Genomic DNA, 27,377 nt, shown 5'->3' with positions numbered 1-27,377 from the left:
TTAATCACATTAATCAGGAAAAAAATATTACCAACATAAAGAATGAAATTAGGGACATCACTAAGATCCTACACATGTTAAAAGAAAACTAAGAGAGTATGATAAACCAAATGCCAATAAATTTGATAAATTAGATGAAATGAATCAATTCCTTAAAGACACACTACCACCTTTTACTCAAAAAGAAAGACAATAAAAAAAAAAAAATAAATAAAAAAAAAATAAATAAAAAAAAAAAAAAAAAAAAAAAAAAAAAAAAAAAAAGAAAGACAATCTCAGTATCCCTATCAAGATACTGAATTGTAGTTAAAAATCCCCTCAAAGGAAACAGGCCAATATCCCCCAGGAATGTAAATATAAATCCTTAATAAAAAATCCAGCATTCTCTTTTTTGTCTGCTTTAATAATAGCTGGATTCTTACAACTGTTTCTACACTCAATTTGTTCTATTATTTTAGTTAAAGTATATAAAGAAAATCTAGGGGCACCTGGGTGGCAGCGGGTTAAGTGCCCCAGTAAAAAGAAATCTTAAAATCTGGCCTCAGGACGCCTGGGTGGCTCAGTGGTTGTGCATCTGCCTTCAGCTCAGGGTGTGATCCCAGTCTCTGGATCGTGTCCCACATCGGGCTCCTTGCATGAAGCCTGCTTCTCCCTCTGCCTATGTCTCTCATGCATAAATAAATAAAATCTTTAAATAAAGAAAAGAAAATCTGGCCTCACACCAAATACACAGTTGGAGAAGAGGATATTTTAACCTATTTTTCAAGTAATTTCATTCTTTGGTATTATATCAGATTTAGCAGGTGGTGTGTATGTATGTATGTATGTATTGAGAGAGAGAGAGAGAGAGAGAATATCTTAAGCAGACTACTCTGTGCCGGGTGGAGCCCTATGCAGGGATCAATACCACAACCCTGAGATAGTGACCTGAGCAGAAATCCAAGAGTCCAATGCTTAACTGAACTAAGACACCCAGGTGCCTCAGGAGGTAGTTTTTTAAAGGTTGCCTGCAATGTGGAAACTGAAAGATATCAATGAATTTTTTATATTGTGCTACATGGAAATTCGCTGGACTAATTGGCATCCTGAGTGGATATTTTTTTTAAATTTAAATTTTAGGTAATTAACACACAATGCAGTACTGGGGTAGAATTCAGTGATTCATCACTTAATTAACAACACCCAGTGCTCATCATAACAAGCACCCTCCTTAATACCCATCATTCATCTAGCCCACACTCCACCAACCTCCCTCCACCAACTCTGTTTGCTCTGTTATCGTTCTGTCTCTTATGGCATGTTTCCCTTTCTCCTTTTCTTTTCCCCCTTCCTGTAAGTTCATCTGTTTTCTTTCTTAAATTCCACATGAGTTAGAGCATATGGTATCTTTCTCTGATTTATTTCACTTAGCATAATACACTCTAACTCCATCCACATCATTGCAAATGGCAAGATTTCATTATTTATGATACCTGAGTAATGTTCCATTATAGGTATCTACTTAGATAGCTGGATATCTATATCACATCTTTATCCATTCATCTTGACTAGATTTTTGAATGGATCTTGAATGATTCTGTAACATCATTATTCACTTGAAAAATAATCTCTCAAAAAGAAAGAAACAAAGAAAGAAAGAAAGAAAGAAAGAAAGAAAGAAAGAAAGAAAGAAAGAAAAAAAGAAAAATAATCTCTTAGGAGATCCCTGCGTGGCTCAGTGGTTTAGCGCCTGCCTTTGGCCCAGGGCAGGATCCTGGAGTCCTAGGATCGAGAGTCCCATGTCAGGGTCCCTGCATGGAGCCTGCTTCTGCCTCTGCTTGTGTCTCTACCTCACTCTCTCTCTCTCTCTCTGTCTCTCATGGATAAATAAAATCTTAAAAAGAAAAAAGAAAAATAATCCCTCAGATGTTGACATTTTATTATGTAATATATATAAAAAAAATCACATTCATTACTATCATCACCAATCTCACCAGAAAACTTTACTTGGGAAGCTTTCATACTCATGTGGCAGATACAAGTTCTCCAAAAATCTGATTTTTGCCTTGAAGCTTAAATAGTTTTTCCAGTTTAATTGAGATATAATTGACCTATAGCACTGTTACATAAGTTCAAGATGTACCGCGTAATAAGTTAACTTACATATACTGTGAAATAGCTACCACAGTGAGTTTAGTTAACATCCATCATTACATACAAATACAAAAGAAAAAAGCTTTCCCCCCTTGTGATTAGAGGTCTTAGGATCTACTCTTCTAACAACTTTCAAATATACCACACCGCAATGCTAGCCGTAGACATATTGTACACTATATCCTTCAGTACTTGTTTATCTTATAACTGGAAGCTTATACCTTTTGATCATCCTCATCCAATTCTTCCAGTCTCCATCCCCTATCTCTGGTAACCTCAAATCTGATCTCTTTTCCATGAGGTTTCTATTTTGCCTAGCTTTACACATAAGTGAGATCATACAGTATTTGTCTTTTTCTGACTAGCAGAATATTCTCAAGGTCCATCCATGTTGTCACAAATGGCAAGATTTCCTTATTTTTAAGGGTTGAATAAAATTCCATTGTGTATATATTCTACAACTTTTTTTTAAGTATAAAAAAATTTTTTTAGTAGTCTCTATACCCAACATGGGGTTCATCTTACAATCCTAAGATTAAGAGTCACATGCTCTTCCAACTCAGCTAGCCAGGCATCCCTACATACTACATCTTCCTATCCATTCATCTGTTGACAGACACTTAAGCTGTTTCCATCAATCCATCCATCCATCCACCCACCCATCCATTTATTTATTTATTTTCCACTTTCTCCCTTCTTCTTCCTTTACTTTTTAAAATATTTTAAACTTGGGGATCCCTGGATGGCTCAGCGGTTTAGTGCCTGCCTTTGGCCCAGGACGTGGTCCTAGAGTCCCAGGATCAAGTCCCACATCAGGCTCCTGCATGGAGTCTGCTTCTCCCTCTGCCTATGTCTCTGCCTCTGTGTCTCTCATGAATAAATAAAATCTTTAAAAAAAAATTTTTTTTTAAACTTTATTTACTCATCATGGTAAGTTTGCTCTTTAATCCCCATCCTCTATTTTTCTCTGCTCATTTTTTTAAAGATTTATTTATTCATGAGAGACACAGAGAGAAAGGCAGAGACATAAGCAAAGGGAGAAGCAGGCCCCTTGAGGGGAGCTTGATGCAGGGTACCATCCTGGGACTCCAGGAACATGCCCTGAGCCGAAGGCAGATGCTCAACCACTGAACCACCCAGGCATTCCTGTTTTGCTTCTTAAATTCCACATATAAATGATACCATATGGTATTTCTTTTCTCTGACTTACTTTGCTTAGCATTATACTCTCCAGTTCTATCCATGTCATTGCAAATGGCAACATTTCCCTCTCTTTTAGGCTGAATAATATTCCATTCCATTTTGTGTCTCTGAGTGTGTGGTGCACACACACACACACCACATCTTCTTTATCTATTCACCTCCTGATGGATACTTGGGTTGCCTTCATAGTGGCTATTGTAAATAATGGTGCTGTAAACATAGGAGAGGCATTTATCCCTCTGAATTAGCATTTTTGTATTTTGGGATAAATAATCAGTAGTGCAATTACTGGATCATAGAGTAGTTCTACTTTTAATTTTTTGAGGAACCTCCTTACTGTTTTCCATAGTGGCTGCAGCAGTTTGCATTCACACCAACAATGTAAGAAGGTATCTTTTTCTCCACATCCTCACCAACCCTTGCTATTGTATCAGTTCTTTATATATTTTGGATCCTAACCATTTATGAGAAATGTTTGCAAATATCTTCTCCCATTCTGTAGATTGCCTTTTAGTTTTGCTTTGTGAAACTTTTTTTAATTTGATGTAGTCCCCATAGCTTATTTTTGCTTTTATTTCCCTTGCCTCCGGAGACATATCTAGAAAAATGTTGCTACAGCTGATGTCAAAGAAATTTCTATCTGTGCTCCCTTTTAGGATTTTATGGTTTCAGGTTTCACATTTAGGTCTTTAATCCATACATCATTTCCATTTGAATTTTATTGTTACCAAAAAATACCATCAATTGTTTTCTTGAAGTGCCATGTTCATGTGTTTCATTTATAAGAAAAATGTCTGCCATATATAGAAATTAAAAGTTATGCTTTGCCAATCATTCTTTTAAGCAGAAATGGTGTCTCATGAAAAGAGCAATTAGTTCAGCTTGTAATTCAAACAACTACACAAGTGCTTTACCTCCAGATAACCACCGTACTTCTTGGGATCTCCCACCAATGCTTTATACATACATACTACCAATTTGTCATGTAGAATATTAAAAAGATGAGTACTCAATAGTGCAGATTTAATAAAATTAACAATATATACTTTTTTAAAGATTTATTTCCTTTATTTGAGAAAGAGTGAGAGCACGAGTGTGTGGGGCAGAGGGAGAAGGGATCTCAAGCAGACTCCACACCAAGTGCAGAGCCCCAACACCAGGCTCAATCTCACAAGCCTGAGATCATGACCTGAGCTGAAACCAAGAGTCGGAGGCTCACCTCACGGTGCTACCCAGGGACTCCTGTACTGTTTTAAGGACATTTTAAGAAAAAACTTAGCATCTTAAGGGGTGCCTGGGTGGCTTAGCACTTGAGCGTCTGCCTTCGGCTCAGGGCATGATCTGGGATTGAGTCCTGCATCAAGCTCCCTGCAGGGAGCCTGCTTCTCCCTCTGCCTGTGTGTCTCTGCCACTCTCTCTGTGTGTCTCTCATGAATGAATGAATGAATATTTAAAAACAAAACAAAACTTAGCATCTTATACAAATACACGTACATGGACAGTGAAGAATACAATGACTACCCGTACAGTTGTAAGCTACTGCCTGATTACTGCTAAGCTCAGCAGTGCTACTCACCACTGCTTTTTTTTTCTTTTTTCTTTTCCCACCACTGCTTATGCAACACCAATGCAAGTGCCAACAGAGTGAAAGAGCAAATAACATCTTAGCATTATTATGAAAATAAAATTGAACTTGTAAGCCTCCTGAAAATCTCAAGGACAGCTGAGGGTCCACAGACCAAACCTTAAGAACCTCTCCTTTTGATTCACTGTACGGTACCTAAAACTCATTTTGCATTCTATGTTAACTATACTGGAATTAAAATAAAATAAAAAGAACGTCTCCTTTAAGATAAATCCCTATAAGAAGAATTTTCCGTAATCCTTACTGTTTTATTTCTTGATGATCTGAGTCTTTGGTTAATGTATATTTAATCCCTTTACACATATAATTATAAATGGTTACTTCTAGTTGTATTATCTTATGTTCAATGCTTCGTTTTTATCCCCCCCCCCCTTTTTTTAATTGATATGCTTGGGTGGCTCAGGGGTTGAGCATCTGCCTTTGGCTCAGGTCATGATCCCAGGGTTCTGGGATCGAGTCCTGCTTCACGCTCCCTGCAGGGAGCCCGCTTCTCCCTTTGCCTATGTTTCTGCCTTTCTGTATCTCTCATGAATACATAAATCTCTTTAAAAAAAAAAAGAATAATTTGTCTTACTGTTCAGTTTATATTTCTTTAAATTCTAATTACACTGAATAATTTTTCATTCTTAGTGGGTAGTTTTTTCCCTACTTTTGAATTTCCTCTTTATGTTCTTTGCCCATTTTTCTATTGGGACGTCTTTTTGTTAATAATCTGTAAGTTTTTATGATAAGGATAGTAATACTTTGACTACAAACTGGGGAAGTGACTTGCTAATAAGGTTGCAAATTAATGAAAAGGCTTAGATTAAGATCCAGAGTTTCTGACTCTTTCCTGGATAGATGTGAAGATGACATACCTGGATTCAAATGGATCTTGCTTCTCCAGAGGTCTTACTCTTTTCTTTGTTACTGCCAATTTAGTCAAGTCCACATACTTTGTCTCTCCATTGCTATAAGTGAACTCAAGAACACTATTCCATTCGCCTTGCACTCTGCATACCACAGTATTGGTGATGTTGTGCTTTACTTCACCTGTAACCCTAGAAGCAGGTAAAAAAATAAAGATAGGCTCTAATTAGTGAAATTAGGCTTTTTTTCTTAGCCTTCTGAAACCTAAAAATTCACCTTCTGAATCCTCCTTAAATGGGTTATCCAGCTTACTTCAGCTTGTCAGTGCCAAAGTCAGACTCTGTAAGTCCCATGACAGCATACTAGATAATTTTTTTCAAATAATGTCAACTTTAATCTTTTAGAAAGAATACGGGGAGTAAAACTAGAGACTAAATTACCATAAATGATCACAAAGTAATTTTTAAATGCTTGCTACAAACAAAACTGCAATATTAAAACTAAATAGAAATATGAAAAATATTAACATTTTTTTATTACAGTTTTTAAATTTTATAATATTACAATTTAACTTTTTAAAAAGAACTAGTCCTATTTACTTAAAAGTCTGGAGTCCCTATATTTGAAGTTCTGGATATACTGATTCTGTATAAAAACCACATTAGCCTAATTTTAAATATAGAAACAGCTAAACCAGTAAGAGGTAGAAAAATTGAAAAAAAAGTATTAATATTCTCTTGCCAAAATAGAAAAATTAGGAGTACCGGTATATAAAAATGATCATCATCAACGGAGAACTCAGAGAGAACTTAAACACTACTGTTGTTGACATTTTAATTAAGAATAAGTCGTCTGGCTAGTTTATCAACAGACAGGATGCAGCTCAAATGAAGATCAGAATAAGAGGTCTAAATATATTTTTTTAAGATTTTATTTATTTATTCATAGAGACAGAGACAGACAGAGAGAGAGAGAGAGAGAGAGAGAGAGAGAGGCAGAGACACAGGCAGAGGGAGAAGCAGGCTCCAGGCAGGGAGCCCAACGTGGGACTGGATCCCAGGTCTCCAGGATCACACCCAGGCTGCAGGCGGCGCTAAACCGCTGCGCCACGAGGGCTGCCCAGGTCTAATTATTTTTAATGAAGCATTTTGTGTTCACTGTGGGACAAAAATAACAACAGGGTCAGGTAAAAGAGAGGTTCAGGACTTCGAGAATGGCAGGTAAATGTTAGTGTCTAATCAGTGTGCCACTGACTATGGTTTATCTGGATTGAAGAGGCAATCCACGGGACCAGAGCCTAATGATTTGGGCTATAGGAAGCCTAAGTAGTGTTTGTCAGGTATAAGCCCAGGGCCTAGGAACCAGAGGGACAAGTGAAATTTAGGAAGCCCATCTATCATTTTTAGTCAGCAGAAGTTAACGAAAGGTCTGCAAAGTTAGAACTCAAGGCAGAGATGTAGGTGCCAATAAGCAAAATGATCTGAGTCAGATTTTGCAGATCGAGGTAAGAGGGGTTTGGAATCTAAGAGCAAACCAAACATCCAAAATCAAAAGTTATATGTAACGATAGTTCACTGGACACAAGGAATACCAAGACTACCAGTCTGCTTGATTACAATACAGGTGGAAACTCAATTATATACTTCAAAGCATATGAATTTATTAAAATAATTCTACTGTGAAGAGTTTCTTGCCTTACTGAATGTTTCTTGTGATGTCCATGTTTCCTCTCTGACCCCACTTGACAACATTGTTCCCTTTTTTGAAAATTTGTTTCTAACCAAACAGGATATGAGGAGATGACACTAAATACTTATCTCTTCCCTTCTCCATCCACACATACCCAGAACCAAATTCTAAGATTTAGGGACCATGTTCCTCACTTGATCTTTTACTCACAGCACAATCTCTCAAGTTATCATCTTCCTCACATGCCTTTCCACTGGAAAAGAGCAAACCCAGGCCCCTGTTCATGCATGCTGGGCTATGTGGGGTTTTTGTTGCTTAGTGCAGCTATAGAGCAAGAGCAACACAAAAACTGGAGCAGGGAACAAGAGTCACACATACCAGAGGTATGCGAAGGAATATGAAAAGCAACACAAGGAAGAGGAAGGGGCTCACCTCATTCTGTTTATAATAATTCTTCCTTTTTTAAAAAAATATTTTATTTATTTATTCATGACAGACACGGAGAAAGAATGAGAGAAAGGTGGGGCCGGCAGAGACACAGGCAGAGGGAGAAGCAGGCTCCATGCAGGGAGCCTGACGTGGAACTCGATCCCGGATCTCCAGGATCACGCCCTGGGCTGGAGGCGGCGCTAAACGTCTGAGTCACCAGGGCTGCCCATAATAAGTCTTCCTAATAGCCTAATGCAGGGTTGGCAAACATCTTCTGTAAAGGACTGGGAAGTAAACAGCAGGATTTGCAGGCCAGACTGTCATAACTACTTAACTGTCACCGCGGCATGAAAGCAAGTATAGCCAATAAGTAAACGAATATCTAAATATAGGACAAGCATGGAGATCTAGAGGCGACTCAATGGCTCAGTCAGTTAAGCATTTGACTCTCGATCTCAGCTCAGGTCTTGACCTCAGGGTCATGAGTTCAAGCCCCATGTTGGGTCCCATGCTAGGCATGGAGCCTACTTAAAAAAAAAAAAAAAAAGGAGGGGGCATATAGATGTAGATTTTGTATCAACCAATAACATAGGATATATGCCCCTTAAGATACGAAGTAAAGGCCTAAATCCTAAGTTATCATCCTACTCATCTGGTAAGTGAGCATTCTCTCACTTCCTAAACAAATGATATCAAGTAAGCCTTTTAAATAGTCTAGACTGTCTACAGCAATTTGAATACCAGAAAAATCACTGGATATATTAACTTGGCTTCAACAGAAAGTTTTCATTGATTGGGGAACCTGGCTGGCTCAGATGGTGGAGCATGCAACTCTGATCTCAGGACTGTTGAGTTTGAGCCCCACATTGGGTGTAGAGGTTACCGAAAAGTTTAAAAAAAAAAAAACAACCTAAATAAATATATAAAGTTTGGGGATGCCTGAGTGGCTCAGTGGTTAATTGCCTGCCTTCAGCCCAGGGAATGATCCCAGGATCAAGTCCCACATCGGGCTCCCTGCATGGAGCCTGCTTCTCCCTTTGCCTATGTCTCTGCCTCTCTCTCTCATGAATAAATAAATAAAATCTAAAAAAAAAAAAAAAAAAAAAGCCACTATATAAGGATACCTGCAACAAATCCCTTTAAAATTTAATAGCAAGAAAATAGTTTGTCTCTCTTGAAAAAGTGACAGGCTTCCTTTTATCAGACAATGAGAAGTATGTTGAGCATCAGGTTTCTTTTTTTTACTTTAACACGAGTCAGGGGCAGCCCTAGTGGCTCAGTGGTTTAGTGCCGCCTTCAGCCCAGGGCGTGATCCTCGAGACCCAGGATCAAGTCCTGCATCGGGCGCCCTGCGTGGAGCCTGCTTCTCCCTCTGCTTGTGTCTCTGCGTCTCTGCCTCTCTCTGTGTCTCTCATCAATAGATAAATAAAATCTCAAAAAAAAAAAAGTCAGAATTAATTTTTATTTTCAGGTATAATAATCACCTAATCCTTTCTCTATTGCTATGATTATTATAATAAAAGACTTTTATTATATATAATATTTTTCCTAAAAGCCTTACAAACATTTCCAAAATAGGGTGCTGGATTCTAATACTATATTGAAAGCTTCTTGGAGGCAGAAGTAGTCTTTCTTTCTACTCTGTACCTCCAGTATGCAGGAAAGTGTGTCACTTAGCAGACAATTCACATCTTAATACCATACCACTAGATAGACAGAGTGCTGTATCTATTTACATATACTGATAATTCTGACCTCACTTTAGGGTATTCTATAAAATCATTAGCATCCTAAAGTAAATGTGGAAAACGGGCTTAGGACACAGACAGGAGCATGAGGAATAGTTAAGTAGGCTCACTTGGCTGCATTGGAGAGAGTTGTGGAAAATGAGGGAGTAAGGGAAGACAAGTGGAAGGTAATATATTCATATCAAATGCAGACAGCAGATAATGTGTCTGCTCTGATTGCAGATAGCAGTAAAAAACTAGGCTGTCTGAGGAGAGAGGCATGGCCATTAATAAAGATGTGAAAGAAAAAAGCCTTCATTATAATATTCTGTAAAACCTCAAGAGAAAAGATATCAAAATTAGAAAAGTTTCTATCTAATAGTAATCTTTTAAATGACAAATTAGGTAAAACCACCGGTCTTGGGAGAGATTAGACTGGAAAAAAAGAGGATATGCTAGAGTCAGCTAAAAGTATCTGTTCAAGAGCTATGAAAAGAGTGTACATGTGAATGCAAAGGAGAGAGACTATGTTAGAGAAAAGGGCAGGGCTTTCAAGTGACAAAAATCAAATGAGTGTGGCCTTGTGAACAGGTTAAGAGTATGAAGGGGGAAAAGAAGTAAGAAATTGAAAAAAACAAGAGAGCAAATATGATGACTGACCACTAACAAAAATGAGGATGTCAATTATAAATTATTAGAAGTCTTCAATGGGTGCCTCGGGGGCTGAGTCAGTGAAGCATCTGCTTTCGCCTCAGGTCATGATCTCAGGCTTCTGGAATGGAGTCTCAGGTCAGGATCCTTGCTCAGTAGGGGGTCTGCTTGTCTCTTTCCCTCTCCCTCTGCACCTCCCCTCTACTTGTCCTCTCTCCCCGTCCTCTCTCTTAAATAAAATCTTTTAAAAAACTAAAATTATTAGAGGTCTTCAAAATGTCAATATATGAAAATCAGGTATCAAAAGCCAAAAAGGCTTTAGAATACTGGTAGATGCTTCCTCTAGGAATCTAGCTGCCAAGGCAGAAGGAGCCCCAGTCACGCAGAGAGGCCATATGTGGGCCCTTTGACTAACAGCCCCAGCTGGGCACCTGGTCAACAGCCACATCTACTGCCTCCTCCCACAAGAATGACCTAAACTCAGACATCCAGGTGGGTCAGGCCCTCAGGTGGCTGAAGCCTCAACCAGTATGCAAGACCCCATGTGCAAATCACCCAACTGAGCCTAATCAGTCCACAGAACTGTGAAAGATAATGAATTGTTTCAAACACTTAAGTTTAGAGAAGTTTATTTCTAGCGGTAAATAACTGGGAGGTCATCCAAAGCTATCTTAGATGCCCTCTAACTCCTCTACATCCTGTTAGTCCTTGAAGGGTCAACTCTGAATGCCTAACCAGTCTTCCTTCTTCTAATTTCTATTCATTCCCTTTGCCCCCTCCCCCCAGTCCATTCTTCACCTATCACTAAATATACTTAAAATATATCATTTCCAGATGCAAAATTGCTTAAGGTTTTCTTGTAAAACATGCATAACTTGAACCTTAAAAAAAAAAAAAGAATAAACACAAACCCAAACTGAGAAGCATTCTATATATTTGACCTGTCATTATCATAAGAGGCAAAGAAAGGTAATAGAAATATTTCAGAAGACTAATGGGACATAACAATGACATGAAATGTATGATTCGGGGTAGGAGAAAAAGTATTATTGCCAATTATTAGGAAAACTGACAAAATGTAATACGAACTGTACATTAGATAATAGTATCAAATTTGACAACCATTCTATGATGGTATGAGAGATTTTCTTGTTCTTAGGAAATTCAGGCTAAAATTTTTTTTTTAAAGATGTATTTATTTTAGAGAGAGATGGAGAGGTAGAGAGTGCGCTTACACGTGAGTGGAGGAAGGAGCTGAGGGAGAGAAAGAATCCTCAAGCACACTCACTGCTGATCAAGGAGCCTTAACACGAGCTCAATTGCAAGACCCTGAAATCAAGACCTGAGTCAAAATCAACAGCCAGTCGCTTAACCGACTGAGCCACCCAGGCACCCCAGACTAACATATTTTAAAGTGTCAGGAGATCTTTAACTCTCAAATGTTTCAGGAATAATAATGATATGTATAGGGAGAGAGAAAAAGAGATTTTGATAAAGCTAATGAAGCAAAATGCTAATTAGGCAAAGGGTATATGAGAGTTTGCACAACTCTTCTGTAGGTTTGAAATGATTTCAAAATAAAAGATAAAAGTAATTAAAAAATATATATCATTTCTATGCTTAAAATTTTAATTGGCTTCCCACTGCCTTCAGAATAAAAATCAAATTTGTCAGCACAATAGTATATTGTATTCCTCTATCAGAGTTAAAAGATACATGCAAATGGCAAGGACTGAACAGAAATACAGATAAACATATCTAATTTGAAAGTAAAAAAAAGGTACCATGAGTTGGGTTGGATTTTTACATTTTAGTTCTAACTAAACATTCCAACACAACTTTCTGCATATGTCAGTGTTTGCAAGCATCAGTGTCTCCTGACAGGCCGACCTCCCCACTGCCCTAGCAGCTGGTACCCATGTTGTTAATATCCACTGATTTAGGGGATCCCTGGGTGGCTCAGCGGTTTAACGCCTGCCTTCGGCCCAGGGCATGATCCTGGAGTCCCAGGATCGAGTCCCACATCAGGCTCCCTGCATGGAGCCGGCTTCTCCCTCTGCCTGTGTCTCTGCCTCTTTCTCTTTTTGTGTCTCTCATGAATAAATAGATAAAATCTTAAAAACAAAAATAAAACTCACTGGTTTACTCTTGCCTATTGCTTTAGTGTTTTCATTTCAGTTACTATCTGGCATTGATAACAAAAACTACCTTCTTAGTCCTTCATTTCATTAAGAATGATTGTCAAAGAAAAGATGTTAAATTGCAAAAAGAGAAAAATGAAGAGAGCCTGCAACAGCTGATTTCAAACCTCTGCATGGCTATGCTAGAAGAGGAGAGGGGATATCAACTGAGTGAAACTCTAAAAAATCAGACCTAAGAGTTCATATTTAAGAGATTAACAAGTAATATATTAAAGGAATAGGTAAAATTTCATAGGATAGATTAGATTCTATCTTTGAGAGAAACTAACACCTAATCATATTTCCAAAGAAAAATATACAAATATTTACAGATCGCTTACCATGTCCATAGCACTGTACTGATGCAACAGAAGGCCTAAAATAGTACAGTTTTATCAGAAAGCTTACAGCCATGTAGGGGAAATAAGACAAATCCATCAAGAGAATAAGTTCGTGTATAAATAACATTTTATTTATTTATTTTATTTTTAAAAAAGATTTCATTTATTTATTCATGAGAGACACAGAGACACAGTCCCTCCATGTAGGGAGCCCAATGTGGGACTCAATCCTGGGTCCCCAGGATCAGGCCCTGGGCTGAAGGCGGCACTAAACCACTGAGGCCCTCGAGCTGCCCATAAATGGCATTTTTTTTTAAAAACGTTTTTATGGGGCTGGATCGAGTTTTAAAAAAAAAAAAAACTTAAAAAAAAAAAATGTTTTACCCTAGATCGAATCCCACGTCGGGCTCCCTGCATGGAACCTGCTTCTCCCTCCGCCTGTGTCTCTGCCTCTCAATCTCTCCCTCACTCTGTCTCTCATGAATAAATAAATGAAATCTTTTAAAAAATAAAAATGTTTTTACAGGTAATTGAGTCCTGTAGGATTTCAAATAATACCCACACATATGTACATGCACATGCATACACATATGCAGATACACCTACACTCTCAGAATGGAGTTTCAGGGACCAGAAATAGTTTGCAAAGAAGACAACTAAAATCACTCCATGTCTCTTTATCCAGAAAATAATACTTATGAGATAAAAATAAATAATGTGCCACTAAGAAATACCTCAGTGTCAATGACAATAAGACAGTGCTGGCACTGGAAGATTTATCACTGTAGGTGTTTCCCCTAAGCACTCTACTCAGGCATACCAACAGACTGAGGAATTCTTTCACCAAGGAAAGAATGTTACAGATTTTGGCTCTAACTTTATATAAATAAGAGGAGTCTAAATGGACTGCTTGTCCCACATTTACTGTGAGTTTTGTGCAAAAATAATATTTGAACACATACTGAACAGATCCATTATCAGGCATGTTGTAAAGGGATATATACACCTAGTAAATGTTGGTCTAGTGACGTCCAAAGCCCTTGCTAGTTGTAAGGTTCGAATCCTGTGATTGCTATAATGAGAGTAAGCAGAAGCACATAGAGCAAAGTGTTAACCATAACACCTTCTCCTAAGGGTAAAAGGGGACTATTCTTTTTTTTTTTTTAAGATTTTATTTTTTATTTATTCATGAGAGACACAGAGTGAGAGAGAGAGGCAGAGACTTAGGGAGAGGGAGAAGCAGGCCCCATGCAGGGAGCCTGATGTGGGACTCGATCCCAGGACTCCAGGATCACACCCCGGGCTACAGGCGGCGCTAAACCGCTGCGCCACTGAGGCTGTCCAAAGGGGACTATTCTGACAACATCTAGTGGTTCTGTTTTGATAATATGTGTGTATGTTTTAATTCTCTGCTTTAGAGTTTTGAAGTCTGTATTTTTAAAGGCCCATTCAATGTCTGGGAACCAATCAATCTCTCTTTCTACTCCTAAACTTAAGTACCAGTCATCTAAGAATGAAAAAGTAAAACAGCTATATGCAGTTAAAAGTCTCATACATGGCTGGAGGGAGTGTACTTTGGTAATAACCACGTAAAACTGTTTCTCAGTACTTACTCAAGTCCAATTGCCATCTCCTATGACACAATAATTCCATTTCTATGTATTTATCCAACAAAAATTCATATATACACTCACCAAACAATATTCTAGCAGCACCATTTGTAATGGTCCCAAATTGGAAAGTACCCAAATGCCCATCAACATTAGAATGAATAAATGAATTGTGACATAATCACACAATGTAATAGTCTTCAGTAAGGAGAATGAACCATGCAACACATGGATGAATCTCAAAAACATAGTATTGAGCAAAAGTCAAAGATGAAAGAACACACAATATATGATTTCATTATAATATATAGTTCAAAAACAAGCAAAGCTAATCAATAGTGTTAGCAGGATAGTGGCTACCCTAAAAGGGAAGGAAGTGTGTATGTTTGTGTGTGTGTGTGTGATTGTAACAGGGCATGAGAAGGGTCTCTAGGAAGCTGGTAATGTTCCATGTCTAGATCAAAGCAATCAAATTTTTACTTTGTGAAAAACATCAACAAGAGATGTATTTTTCAATAAGGAATTATAGACAGAGATAATGATCCCAACTTAGGGACAGTCAGAATAGATATGAAGGGCTTAAGGAAAAGAGTCAGTATCCTTTTGAGGATTCTATTAGACAACTTGTCTCCATGCAGTTTGGATGATCTGGACCAGTGCTGAAGAGACTGACTGGCCATTTCCTAGACGAGATGAGAACAAAGCCACTATTCACAGTATTAGTACCTAAACACAGTGGCTTCCATCTTTGTGCTGCCTGAACTACTTCATATGATTAGATATATTTTCACACTAACTTCTACCAACAGCTGCCTTCACTGAGGCCTGGATCTAGTCTGAACCTCTTTAAAGACAGAAATTGAGCCACCGACCAAATGTTCACTTGTTAGGAATTCTACTCTATATCTTGTTAGGGATCTGTCACTTTTAAAAACTAGATCAGGATGGGGGGACACCTGGGTGGTGTCTGACTCTGTTTCAGCTCAGGTCAGGATTTCAGGTTGTAGGATGGAGCCTGGCATTGAGTCTGCTTGTCACTCTCCCTTTGCTCCTCCCCCACCACTCTCACTCTCATTCTTGATCTCTAGAATAAATAGATAAAATCTTTAAAAAAACTGGTTCCCCAGAGTGACTCAGTGGTTGAGCATCTTTGGCCCAGGTTGTGACCCCGGAGTCCCTGGATTGAGTCCCACATCGGGCTCCCTTTGTGGATCCTGCTTCTCCCTCTGCCTGTGTCTCTGCCTCTCTCTCTCTGTGTCTCATGAATAAATAAATAAAAATTTTAAAAAATCTTTAAAAAACTAAAATAAAATAAGCCTGAAGCAGGATGTCCAGAATGCCCTGAAAAAATAAACATAAATAAAACTCCAACTCCACCCACATAAAGCAAAAAAATAAGGAGTTATAATACAAGACCAAACTGATAGAATAAGAACCAGGTATCATTAAAATGTTCTTACCGGTGTAGTTTGCCACCATAAAATGGCTTAGTATGAAAAGTGATGCTGGCTGAATATCCAGTTTTTGCACAGTTGACACTGACTTTACCACCCAGTTCTACCCAAGGAACAGTTAAAATTGACCGGGCATATGCACAAGGTAGGGAAAATGTATACTCTTCTCCATGCTCCAAAAGACTGAGGATACCTGAATGTGAAAACACGAAGGTGGTTAACATCTTTTTAAAAAAAAGACAGTATTAAAACATCCATATTTTTTCTCAAGTCTAGTAAATAAACATTATTTTGCTGTGTTTTCATTTAACTTTGGATTAAACTAATTTCACTTACAATTGTATTTGCTAACATTCCTGGTAATAATGAATCTAGGTTACTTTCATTATGACTTTGCTATCCCTCTGGGGTTTATGGGACGAGAAAATATTATAGTGGAAATAGATCAAGATTTCCCTCTAATAGACTCTTAAAAAAATAAAACATTAAGTCACATCTTAAGAACATGTTATACTGCATCATGTTATGGCCTGATCATTAATACTAATAATTTTTTCAGTTTGGGAATAAATGTCTAATGCTGTACAGTCACAGAACTTAGTTTTTTTTTTTAAGATCTTATTTTATTTATTCATGAGAGAGAGAGAGAGAGAGAGAGAGAGAGAGGCAGAGACACAGGCAGAGGGAGAAGCAGGCTTCATGCAAGGAGCCTGACGCAGGATTCGATCCTGGGTCTCCAGGATCAGGCCTGGGCTGAAGGTGGCACTAAACCACTGGGCCACCAGGGCTGCCTTAGTTTAAATTTTTTTTCTTTAAGATTTTATTTGAGAAAAAGAACAAGTGGAGAGAGGGGTAGAGGAAGAGAGGGGGGCAGAGGGAGAAGCAGACTTCCCACTGAGCAAGGGTATATTTTAAGGGTTTAATAGTAATTGCTGATTCATTTTAAGTTAGAAAAGATATGTTTTGATTACTTTTCTAAAAATATGTCATCTTACAACCTAGGTTTCTGATCTCTGATCTCTAAGAATATATTTAACATAAGCATTATATACAATATAATTTAAAGTCTGAAGAATTTAAAAATCAGTCAGTTTTGAATGTATATGAGGTAGACTAGTTAGGATAACAAAGACAAAGAATTCTAAAACCTCACTTATTTCATCATTAAATGGAATTTTTCCCCAAAAAATAAAAACAAAACATGGCTACAGAACAAAATGAATTGTTCTAAGTCTCATTGCCTGATTTTATTTATTTTCTATTGAGGTGACTATAAAAATTTGATTTCTAAAAGGCAATCCAAAAATATAAAATTAGCACATAAATACTAAAAATTACCTATTTTATACCTCCTTCATGATTAATGCAAGGTTAAGATATGAATGCTTATCCTTACTTCCCAACGTACTTCCTGTCTGAAGAGAATACTATTACCAGATTTTCAGTAAGAGCTAAGGGTCCTCAGGGAAAGTATGTTAAAGGAGGAAATTCTAAATCTGGCTATACCTTAACTTTTGTGACCTTGAACAAGTCTCATTACCTCTAGACTTTTTTTCATATATAAAATAAATTGCTTTATGATGATCTTAAAGCTAATGTTATGAAGCTTATAACTGAAGATGGCAAACTATTTTTAGTCACATTGTTGCATTTTTAAATTTTTAAAAATTTTATTTCAATTCAATTAATTAACATATAATGTATTATTTGTTTCAGAGGTAGAGGTCAGTGGTTCATCAGTCTAAAAAACACCCAGTGCTCATTACATCACATGCTCTCAATGTCCATCACCCAATTACTCCATCCCTTGCCCTCCTCCCCTCCATCGACCCTCAGTTTGTTTCCTATGATTAAGAGTCTCTTATGATTTGTCTCCCATTGATTTCATCAAACTTTTTTCTTTTTAACTATTAAAACATGAGTACTTTCTAATGTTATAAAAGTTTTGATTAACTGAAAACATTTGGAAATCAGTAAGACTCATATCACAACATATCTTAATAATGAGGAAAACTGAAAAGGGGGGTAAAGTATTTTCATCACACTACATACAGTAATACTCAAAATGTTAGTATCATAGGCTTAATTATGCCAAATTAACATTGTAATTTTACAGTTTGAACAAATTATTCTGTGCATAAGAGTTTTCCTCTAACATTTAAATGGTATGGTTTTTTCTGCCATTATATTTTCATTAACTCTGCAATGATTTCTTTAAAATATTAACCTACTCAGGAAATATAAATGATTAAGCTAGAAGAGGTTTCTACATAATATATCTCTTTAGTACTTTTTTTTTTTTAAATTTTTTTTATTTGTTTATGATAGTCACAGAGAGAGAGGCAGAGAACAGGCAGAGGGAGAAGCAGGCTCCATGCACCGGGAGCCCGACGTGGGACTCGATTCCGGGTCTCCAGGATCACGCCCTGGGCCAAAGGCAGGTGCTAAACCGCTGCGCCACCCAGGGATCCCCTCTTTAGTACTTTTTATATAATAATGAAAATATAAAAACTTCAATATCTAAAGAGAGTAAACAGTTAAATAAAAGATGGTAATTATCTCATTTCATAGGATATTATACACTTACCAAAACATCTCTTAAAGTACTATGAATGAGAAGGGGAAAATGAATATTTATTGCAAACAAAAAAAAGGAAACAAAACTATATAGAGAGAACTAATCCCAATTTTACAAAACAAAAATAAAAGTATGAACATATACACAATAGAAAAAATATAAAATTCTAACTTTAGCCTTCTCTAGATGGAGGTATTAGAGATGGTTTATTTTCCCCTTGATACTTTTCTAAGTTTTCCAAATATTCTATAATAAAAAAACTTTTTTTTAAATCAGGAAAAAAATTTAAAAACATAATTTGTATTTGTCCATAAATATGAGCCGCCTTTCCCATCATTCTGGAACATCCTAAAAAATGGAACAGGGATACCTGGGTGGCTCAGTCAGTTAAGCATTTGCCTTTGGCACAGGTCATGATCCTAGGACCTTGGGACTGAGCCCCACATCAGGCTCCCTGTTTAGCAGGGAGCCTGTTTCTCCCTCTCCCTCTGCCTACAGCTCCCTCTGCTTGTGCTCTCCCTCTATTAGATAAATAAAAAACCTTTAAAAAAAAAAAAAAAGAAACAAAAAAGTAGCACATACATTCCAAATTTATAATATCTAGTTTCCCCAAATTTAAGATTATCATTTGGTATTAAAAATTAAAGAACAGTTTTTCTACTTACCTTCTCCAACCATTGTCACGCCTATCGACATGCCTAAAAATTTGCTTTTAGTCCAAACATGTGCATTTACACACATCTTCTTCTCCGCACATTCTGCATAAAATCCTGAGACTGGAGGATGATGGGAAACCTGCTCAGCAACAAATCTGACTGTATAACAGTCTGATCCCACCTGGCTCAAAGTATCCTCCAACAGAGGAGCATGATTTGTGACTGCCTGGGTGGAAGAGCTGCTGGTAACACTGGATGACACCTCGCTTTTTGGTATCCTCCAGGAACAGTGAAATGTTTCTCCAATGATAGGATTGTACGGTTTCTTAGCAATGGCTCCCTTACGGCCTTCATGAAATGAGGTAAGGTAGTACTCAACGAAGCGAATCATTCTGTCCTCAGCTGTGGCTCCGTTAGTGATGGCTATAAATAGGTCTGGGTGAGACATAAAGTCTGCATACATTTCCAGCAAGGAACGCTTCTCTAGGATAAATGTAGGAAGCACCACCTAAAACAAACAAACAAACAAACAAAAAAAACACAAAGTCAATCAAAGAGGGAAATTTTAATCCATGTATATCTGTAAAAAACTATTCTTACCTTTCCAAAAACATTTCATTCTTGATGAGTGTTAAAAACAAAGTAACAAAAGTATCTGGTTTCTTTAAAAAATAAGCATGCTTAAAAGGAAATGAAAATCAAGTGGTTGGGGGGGGGCTTAAAAAAAAAAAAAGAAAAAAGAAAATCAAGTGGTTAAGATTAAATACCAATTCAGTATTTCAAGAGGGCCAGGTAGAAGACATTCTTTTTTTTAAGATTTTATCTATTTGGGGATCTTGGGTGGCTCAGCGGTTTGGCGCCTGGGTGCGATCCTGGGGTCCCGGGATCGAGTCCCGCCTCGGGCTCCCAGCATGGAGCCTGCTTCTCCCTCTGCCTGTGTCTCTGCCTCTCTCGCTCGCTCTCTCTCTCTCATAAATAAATAAATAAATAAACAAACAAACAAATAAATCTTCAAAGAAAATTTTATCTATTTATTCATGAGAGATGAGACACACACACAGAGGGTGGGAGAAGCAGGCTCCCCAAGGGGAACATGATGTGGGACTCAATTCCAGGACCTGGGGATCACACCCTGAGCCAAAGGCAGACGCTCAAAGACTGAGCCACCCAGGCGTCCCGGTAGAAGACATTCTTTAAAAAAAAAAAAAAAAAAAATCTCAATCTTAAAAGAAAAAACTCACCTAGACTGGATAAGAGTATCATCAGGGAAATGGTGGTAAAACTCAAATGCTAGTCATGCCTTTTCCTTTCCTACTTTAAAAATAAACAACAGATGCCTGATCAAAATATGACATATCCGCAGTTCCTGGAAATAGACTGAAGAGATCACTGACCAAAGCAAAAATTTTAACCTACACTTAATTTTAAGCACAAGAAACCTGTTTTCAAGAACAGAATTTTTGTAAGTAGGCTCCACACCCAACAAGGGACTTGAACTCACAACCCTGAGATCAAGAGTCCCATGTTCTACTCACTGAGCCAGCCAGGTGCCCCTCAAGAAGGAAACTTGCTTTTCACGAAGATGGTGCCAAAGGCAAAAAGAATCCCGTTCCCTCCCACCCGGTCCCCCGGCCATCAAAGCAAAGGCTACGAAGGACAAGAAAGTCATGCTGAAAGGTGCCACAGTCACAGGCCCAAAAGAAGAAAATGTGCATGTCACCGAGCTTCCAATGAATCAAGACACTGCATCTTTGAAGGTAGCCCAAATATCCTTGAAAAGGTGCCCCCAGGAGAAACAAGCTTCACCTCTATGCCATCATCAAGTTCCCCCTGACTACCGAGATAGCCATGAGTAGATAGAAAACAAGTAGCCATGAGTAAATAGAAAATAATATCATGCTTGTATTCACTGTGGATGTCAAGGCCAAAAAGCACCAGATCAGAACAGGCTGAGGAAGCTCTATGACCTTGAGGTGGCCAAGGTCACCACCCTAATCAGGCCTAGTGGAGACAGGAAAGCATAAGTTTAACTGGCTCCTGATGCTTTGGATGTTGCTGACAAAATTGGGATCATCTAAACGAAATCCAGATGGTTAAATCTAATTTTCACCGAAAAAACAAAAGAAGGGTACTTTTGACCCTAAAGTCAGGTAAGTGTAAGGAAGATTCGCTTTTTTTTTTTTTTTTAAGATTTTATTTAGAGCAAGAACATACACACGCATGGGAGAGGAAAGGCAAAGGGAGAGGGAGAGGGAAAGACAGAATCTACAGCAGACTCTGCACTGAGCACAGGAGCCAGATCCCATAACGCTGAGATTGTGACTGGTTTGAACCGAAATCAAGAGACTGATCCTAAACCTACTGAGGATTAGTAGGCGCCCTGTGACGCCCTGTGGATTAGTTTTCTTTACAGCAGAATTAGAGGCCCTGCAAACTGGTTCAACAAATTGAGAAAGCAGTGCGCAATATTTTTCTAGAGCTCAAAGATGTTCATATCCATTTAGCCTAGTATTCATTCTTGCAGAAATAAGGCCTTAGGAAAGAATATGAATAAAGAAAAAGAAATGCGAAAATAAAATTAAAACCTATGCTTTTGGGGTACCTGGGTGGCTTAGTTGATTAAGCAGTTGCCTTTGGCTCAGGTTATGCTCTCAGGGACCTGAGATTGAGCCCTGTATTGGGCACCCTGCTCAGCTAAAGCACAGGCTCCACCCATATGTTCAAAAGTTAAAATCAAGTGTTTAGTTTCCCCACACTTATGTGCAGAAATCCAAGAAATGTGGGATTGCTGAAAAAATCTCTAATTAGGAATACAAAGACCAAAATTAAAAAAAAAAAAAAAAACAGACTTGGAAGTAACAGAAATCTCACTAAAGGGGAGGGAAAAAAATCCTAAAAATAAAAATATCTTCAGAGACTTGAGAAGACATTAGATACATGAAACAAGTATGTTTTTTGAAAAGCAAAAATTTAGAAGACTTTAAAACACGGTAACAAAAATTAAAGATCAAGAGAAGAATCAGAAGATAAAATAGAGAGATCTCACAACACATAGGAGACAGAGAAAAGAAGGTAAGAGGACCAGACAAGAAAGTCCAATGACCATGAAATGAAGATTTCAAAGAACAGGAAAAAATGTTGGAGACAAAGTCATCATCAATGAAAAAATTCAAGGGAATTTCAGACAACTGAAGAATATGAGTTGTCATACTGTAAAGGCCCACCAAGTGCCCTGAGACAATTTCAGACTTCTGGGGACAAAGGACAGATTCTAAATTTCAGAGAAAAAAGAAACAGAACAAGTCACAAGCAGAAGATGATGAACTGGAATGACATCAGTCTTTTCATCAGAATGCTGTAGCAAGGAGGCAATATTCTAGAGGAAAATAACTGCAAGTTAGAAATTCTATCTAAACTAGCAATCAAACATGAGGACAAAATAAACACACATTTCCACATTTTGCCTCCCACAGATCTTTCTCAGGGGTTAAAAGAAGATGTGCTCCACAGAAATGCCTCTCATTCACCAGAAAAGAAGAAAGGAATGAATACAGGAGACAGATCTAGCATAGGATGACCATGAAAGGACATCCCAGGAAGAAAGCTGTACATCAGACACAGGGAAACTGGTCCAGATCAGAGTGATGTGATTCGAGAGACAGACATGGAAGACTGTCATCCATGCGCTCCATTATGCCTCTGTTACCATCTTTTGAAACCTCAGGGCAGAAGCCTCCGGGGAAACAGGTCCCATCTGCATCTGTTTTTGGCTCTGGTAGGCATCTGCTGAAGTGCCAACTCTCCTTTCCATGCTGCGCTGTCCGGGCTGGCTAAAGATCTTCATTTCACCTAAGGACATGTTCTGGCTTTAATCTACTGCTGAGACTTGGATATGGGTCACGGTTTGCTTCGTGGTGGAAAACACTGAGCAGATTCTTCCCTCTGCCCACAATCCTGCTAAATGGCCAGTATCTGGCTCACACCAAATGCTCTAACTTTGTGAGTCATATATTTCACAAGACTCACTCAGAATTATGCTTTCTTATTTCTTCAGAAAGGGCTCTTCTCAACTTTCTCAATAATCTATACAAAACTGAAGCCAGGGACTCTGTTTAGCTTATCTTCTCCTGGGAGCCTTCTTCTATGAATGGTAACAGAACCCTTTTTTTATACAGCTAAACTTGTGCGAGCTATTCACTTTTTCCTAAAATAAAGTAACATATACAGGTGGTAAAACTATATATATATATATATATAAACCAGGTAGGGAGATGACTGACATGAATGTCAAGTAAGTGGTTACATCTAGAAAACAGTAAGCAGGGCAGCCCCAGTGGTGCAGCGGTGTAGCGCCGCCTGCAGCCCAGGCGTGATCCTGGAGACCTGGGATCGAGTCCTACATGGGCTCCCTGCATGGAGCCTGCTTCTCCCTCTGCCTGTGTCTCTGCCTCTCTCTGTGTGTCTCTCACGAATAAATAAAATATTTAAAAAATAAATAGATAGATAGATAGATCGATCGATAAAACTGAAACAATCATTAGTTTAAAAAGAAAAAGAAAGAAAACAGTAAGCAGTAGGGGACTATAGCCAGGAAGGGCCCACAGTGAGCTCCCAAGGTCTGGAAATGTTTCACGACCTGGTATGTTGGTACATGTTTCACTGTTGTTTAACTGTCTTTACTGTGGTTCTTTAAACTGTTTATATACATGGAAGACTGTGTGTATAATGTTTCGCAAAGAAAGAATACTAATTGAAAAAAAGGAAATGTAACAAAATTGGAAATAAACTATATTATATGAACAAAGATTGAAAGGAATTCTCAAAACTTAGTGTTGTGTTGTTAGGGTAATGAAATCATAGATTTTTTTCTTTTATTTTCCAAAACTTTCTATAAACTGTATAATTCTACTAAATTCATAATATTATTTAAAAAGGAACAAAGTGAAAAGTTATTACTTATTCACAACACACAGGCTAGGACCACAGTTACCTTCTTTAAGGATATAGTCCCAGCACCTAGCACAGTGTCTGGAATATAAGAGGGGCTCAAAAAATATTTGTTCTGGGATGCCTGGGTGGCTCAGTGGTTGAGTGTCTGCCTTTGGCTCAGGGTGTGATCCTGGGGTCCCAGGATCAAGTCCCTCATCAGGTTCCTTGCGTGGAGCTTGCTTCTCCCTCTGCCTGTGTCTCTGACTCTGTCTCTAATGAATAAAATCTTAATAAAAAAAAATTCTGTTACACCAGTGTTACTGTTATAAAAGAAGGTAGATGTGATGGCAGTTTAGTCACCAGATTTTTAAATGTTGCTCAAAAAATACCATTATTTTCAACATTTTGTGAATGCTCATAATGCATGGTTGGTCATTGTTAATGATTTTATATATAAATACTACATACGTATTTATATATTTAATTAACAAGGAACAAATGTGGAGAAGCTATATTCTATATATGATTACCATGCTTAGAGAAAGCTTTACCATCTGGATTATTATCACAGCACATTCTTTTCAAATGGTCTTATTCCTCACAAACCTCTGTTTTTATGTCTTATAAACCTAAATCTACTAAGGAACAGCAAACACCAGAATAACCAAACCAATCTTTCATGTCATTATTCATTTTAGCTGACTTTACAACTACTAGTCTTTTCTGAACCACTAATATGAAAATACTTCTAGAGTAGAAATGATACAAAAAAAAAAAAGAATAGAAATGATACCCAGTTGAAATATTATGGTTAGATGAAAGAGGAAAGGTTAATGGTTTTTTTTTAATAATTCCTAAAATGTCTGTTTCTTAGCAGGCTTTTAATTCAATTCATTTCCTTTTAAACTCCCTTGTAATCACTGTAAGTCTAAGTAAACAAAAAAATATGTTTTGATTTTGAGATGCTTCAAAGTAAATGCTAAAGGCAAAATGCTTTTTATTTAAAAGTTACATTTAAAAAAATAAAAATAAAAGTTACAGTTTAAGTCACTTTTAATCTACATTTTCACTATCTTCAATGACAACAAAATCCTTAATTTGAAATATACGTCCTGCTGTCAATTCTGAAATTCCATACTAATGCAAAGTAGTGTCAGTAGTAATTCAAAGTACATAATCCCACAGTAGTAATATCTGACATACATAGTTTTTTTTTTTTCTTAAAGATTTTATTTATTTATTCATGAGAAACACAGAGAGAGAGGCAGAGACACAGGCAGGGGGAAAAGCAGGCTTCATGCAGGGAGCCCGACGTGGGATTCGATCCTGGGTCTCCAGGATCACACCCTGGGCCAAAGGCAGGCGCCAAACCGCTGAGCCACCAGGGATCCCCCATACATAGGTTTTGAAACCTAATTTCCTTTTCAAATTAACATCATAGATTGATTGCTAAAATAAATTAAGACACGCTAATTAGATAAACTGGAAATGGAAAAGACTGGCCTAAAATTAAAAACTACCGTTAGTATTTCTCAAACTTTATATACGAACAATAGGCATCTTATTAAAATGTAGATCTGAGGGGGGATCCCTGGGTGGCTCAGCGGTTTAGTGCCTGCCTTCAGCCCTGAGCGTGATCCTGGAGCCCCGGGATCGAGTCCCACATCAGGCTCCCTGCATGGAGCCTGCTTCTCCCTCTGCCTGTGTCTCTGCCTCTCTCTCTATGTCTCTCCTGAATAAATAAATAAAATAAAAAATTTAAAATAAATAAATAAACAAACAAATAAATAAATAAAATCTTAAAAAAAAAAAAAAAACACATAGATCCGATCCTCTAAATTTGGGGTTAGGGGCTGAGATTCTGTACTTCTAACAAGTTCTCCGGCAATGGTGATGTTACTAGTCTTCAGACAATATTTTGTTTTCCAGTTTTACTAACGTATAATTGACAAATAATATTGTAAGATATTTAAAGTGTATATTGTGGTGATCTATGTGTTCATTGTAAAAGAATTCCCACATCTAGTTAATTCAGACCACGCTTTTAAAGTAAGCAAGGCTACAGACCAGGGACTGCAAATTATGGCCTTTGGGGAAAATCTGGCCTCTGTTGTTATAAATAATACTCTGTTGGAACACAGCCATGCCCAGTCCAACATATCATCTATGGCTGCTTTCATACTATAAAGGCAAAACTGGATAGTTCCATCAGAAACCTGCATCCACATACCCCAAAAAATCTATTACCTGGCCCTTTACAGAAAATGTTTGCTGACCTCTGTTATATAATAACACCCAAGCTGCATTATGCAACATGCGAAGAGTAAAGTAGAAGTATCAAGTTTTTCATGGTTTTCTGGGATTTTATCCTTTCCTTTAGATTCTCCAGTTCAGTATACCAATGAACCTCTTTAATTTGTACTGAAACAAGATTATAGGTGTTTACTTGTCATGTGACTTCCTGCTACACAAGATAATTGTCACCTTTTTTTTATGAAATAAGAAATGTTGATTAAGAGACTAAGAAACTAGGGGCACCTGGTTGGCTCAGTCTGTGGATCTTGGGGCTGTAAATTCGAGCCCCCAATGCAGGGTAGACAGATTACTTGAAAAATAAAATCTTAAAAAAAGAGAGAGACTAAGAAACCAATTCATAAAGAATAAAAAGCCCTGACAACAATTACAGGTAGTCCTGACCTAGTGATCTCCAAAGCTAGTTTATCTCATTACTTACTCTTGTTAAATCCATGCCCAGCTTAAGCTGTGACAAGAGATGTAGGATAACACTACGTTGCTCTTCCACAGCTCCCAGGTCATCTTCCTTATTGTCACACGTATCCTCTACCTCATCATCTGCATTTATTTCTTCAGGTTCCTTGAAGTAAAACAAAGCAAAAGCCTAGTGTTAGAAGTGCTTATTAATATCCATTAAGAATAAAAGTCTCGGGGCGCCTGGGTGGCTCAGCGGTTGAGCGTCTGCCTTTGGCCTGGGGCATGATCCTGTGGTCCCGGGATGGAGTCCCACATCAGGCTCCCTATGGAGGCTGCTTCTCCCTCTGCCTGTGTCTCTGCTTCTCTCTGTGTGTCTCTCCTGAATAAATAAATAAAATCTTAAAAAAAAAAAAAAAGAATAAAAGTCTCTTTTCTGTCACTGTTTCTTTGTGCAAAAAGACTCTTGTGTTTTCTTTCTTTTCAATATAGGAATCATATTAAATAGCAAGCTTTGGAAACAAGACAAGAATGCTAATTAAAGGACAGACTTCACAGTTACCTTAAAAAAAGAAAAGTATAAACAACATACTT

At 37.7% G+C, this 27,377-nt stretch overlaps 1 protein-coding gene across 1 annotated transcript in view; it reads right to left on the bottom strand.

Moving 5' to 3' along the window:
• Nucleotides 1-27,377, bottom strand: part of OSBPL11 (oxysterol binding protein like 11) — an 89,034-nt gene that overhangs the window by 7,910 nt on the left and 53,747 nt on the right. The window contains exons 8-11 of the mRNA XM_041766114.1: nt 26,809-26,949; nt 19,155-19,653; nt 15,918-16,104; nt 5,839-6,021 (exon numbers count right to left, since the gene is read on the bottom strand). Coding sequence (XP_041622048.1) covers nt 5,839-6,021; nt 15,918-16,104; nt 19,155-19,653; nt 26,809-26,949 — 1,010 coding nt within the window. The remainder of the gene's footprint in view (nt 1-5,838; nt 6,022-15,917; nt 16,105-19,154; nt 19,654-26,808; nt 26,950-27,377) is intronic.

Source organism: Vulpes lagopus, chromosome 1 (assembly GCF_018345385.1).
Source record: "Vulpes lagopus strain Blue_001 chromosome 1, ASM1834538v1, whole genome shotgun sequence".
Taxonomy (NCBI): Eukaryota; Metazoa; Chordata; class Mammalia; order Carnivora; family Canidae; genus Vulpes; species Vulpes lagopus.
This window is presented reverse-complemented; position numbering and strand designations above follow the sequence as displayed.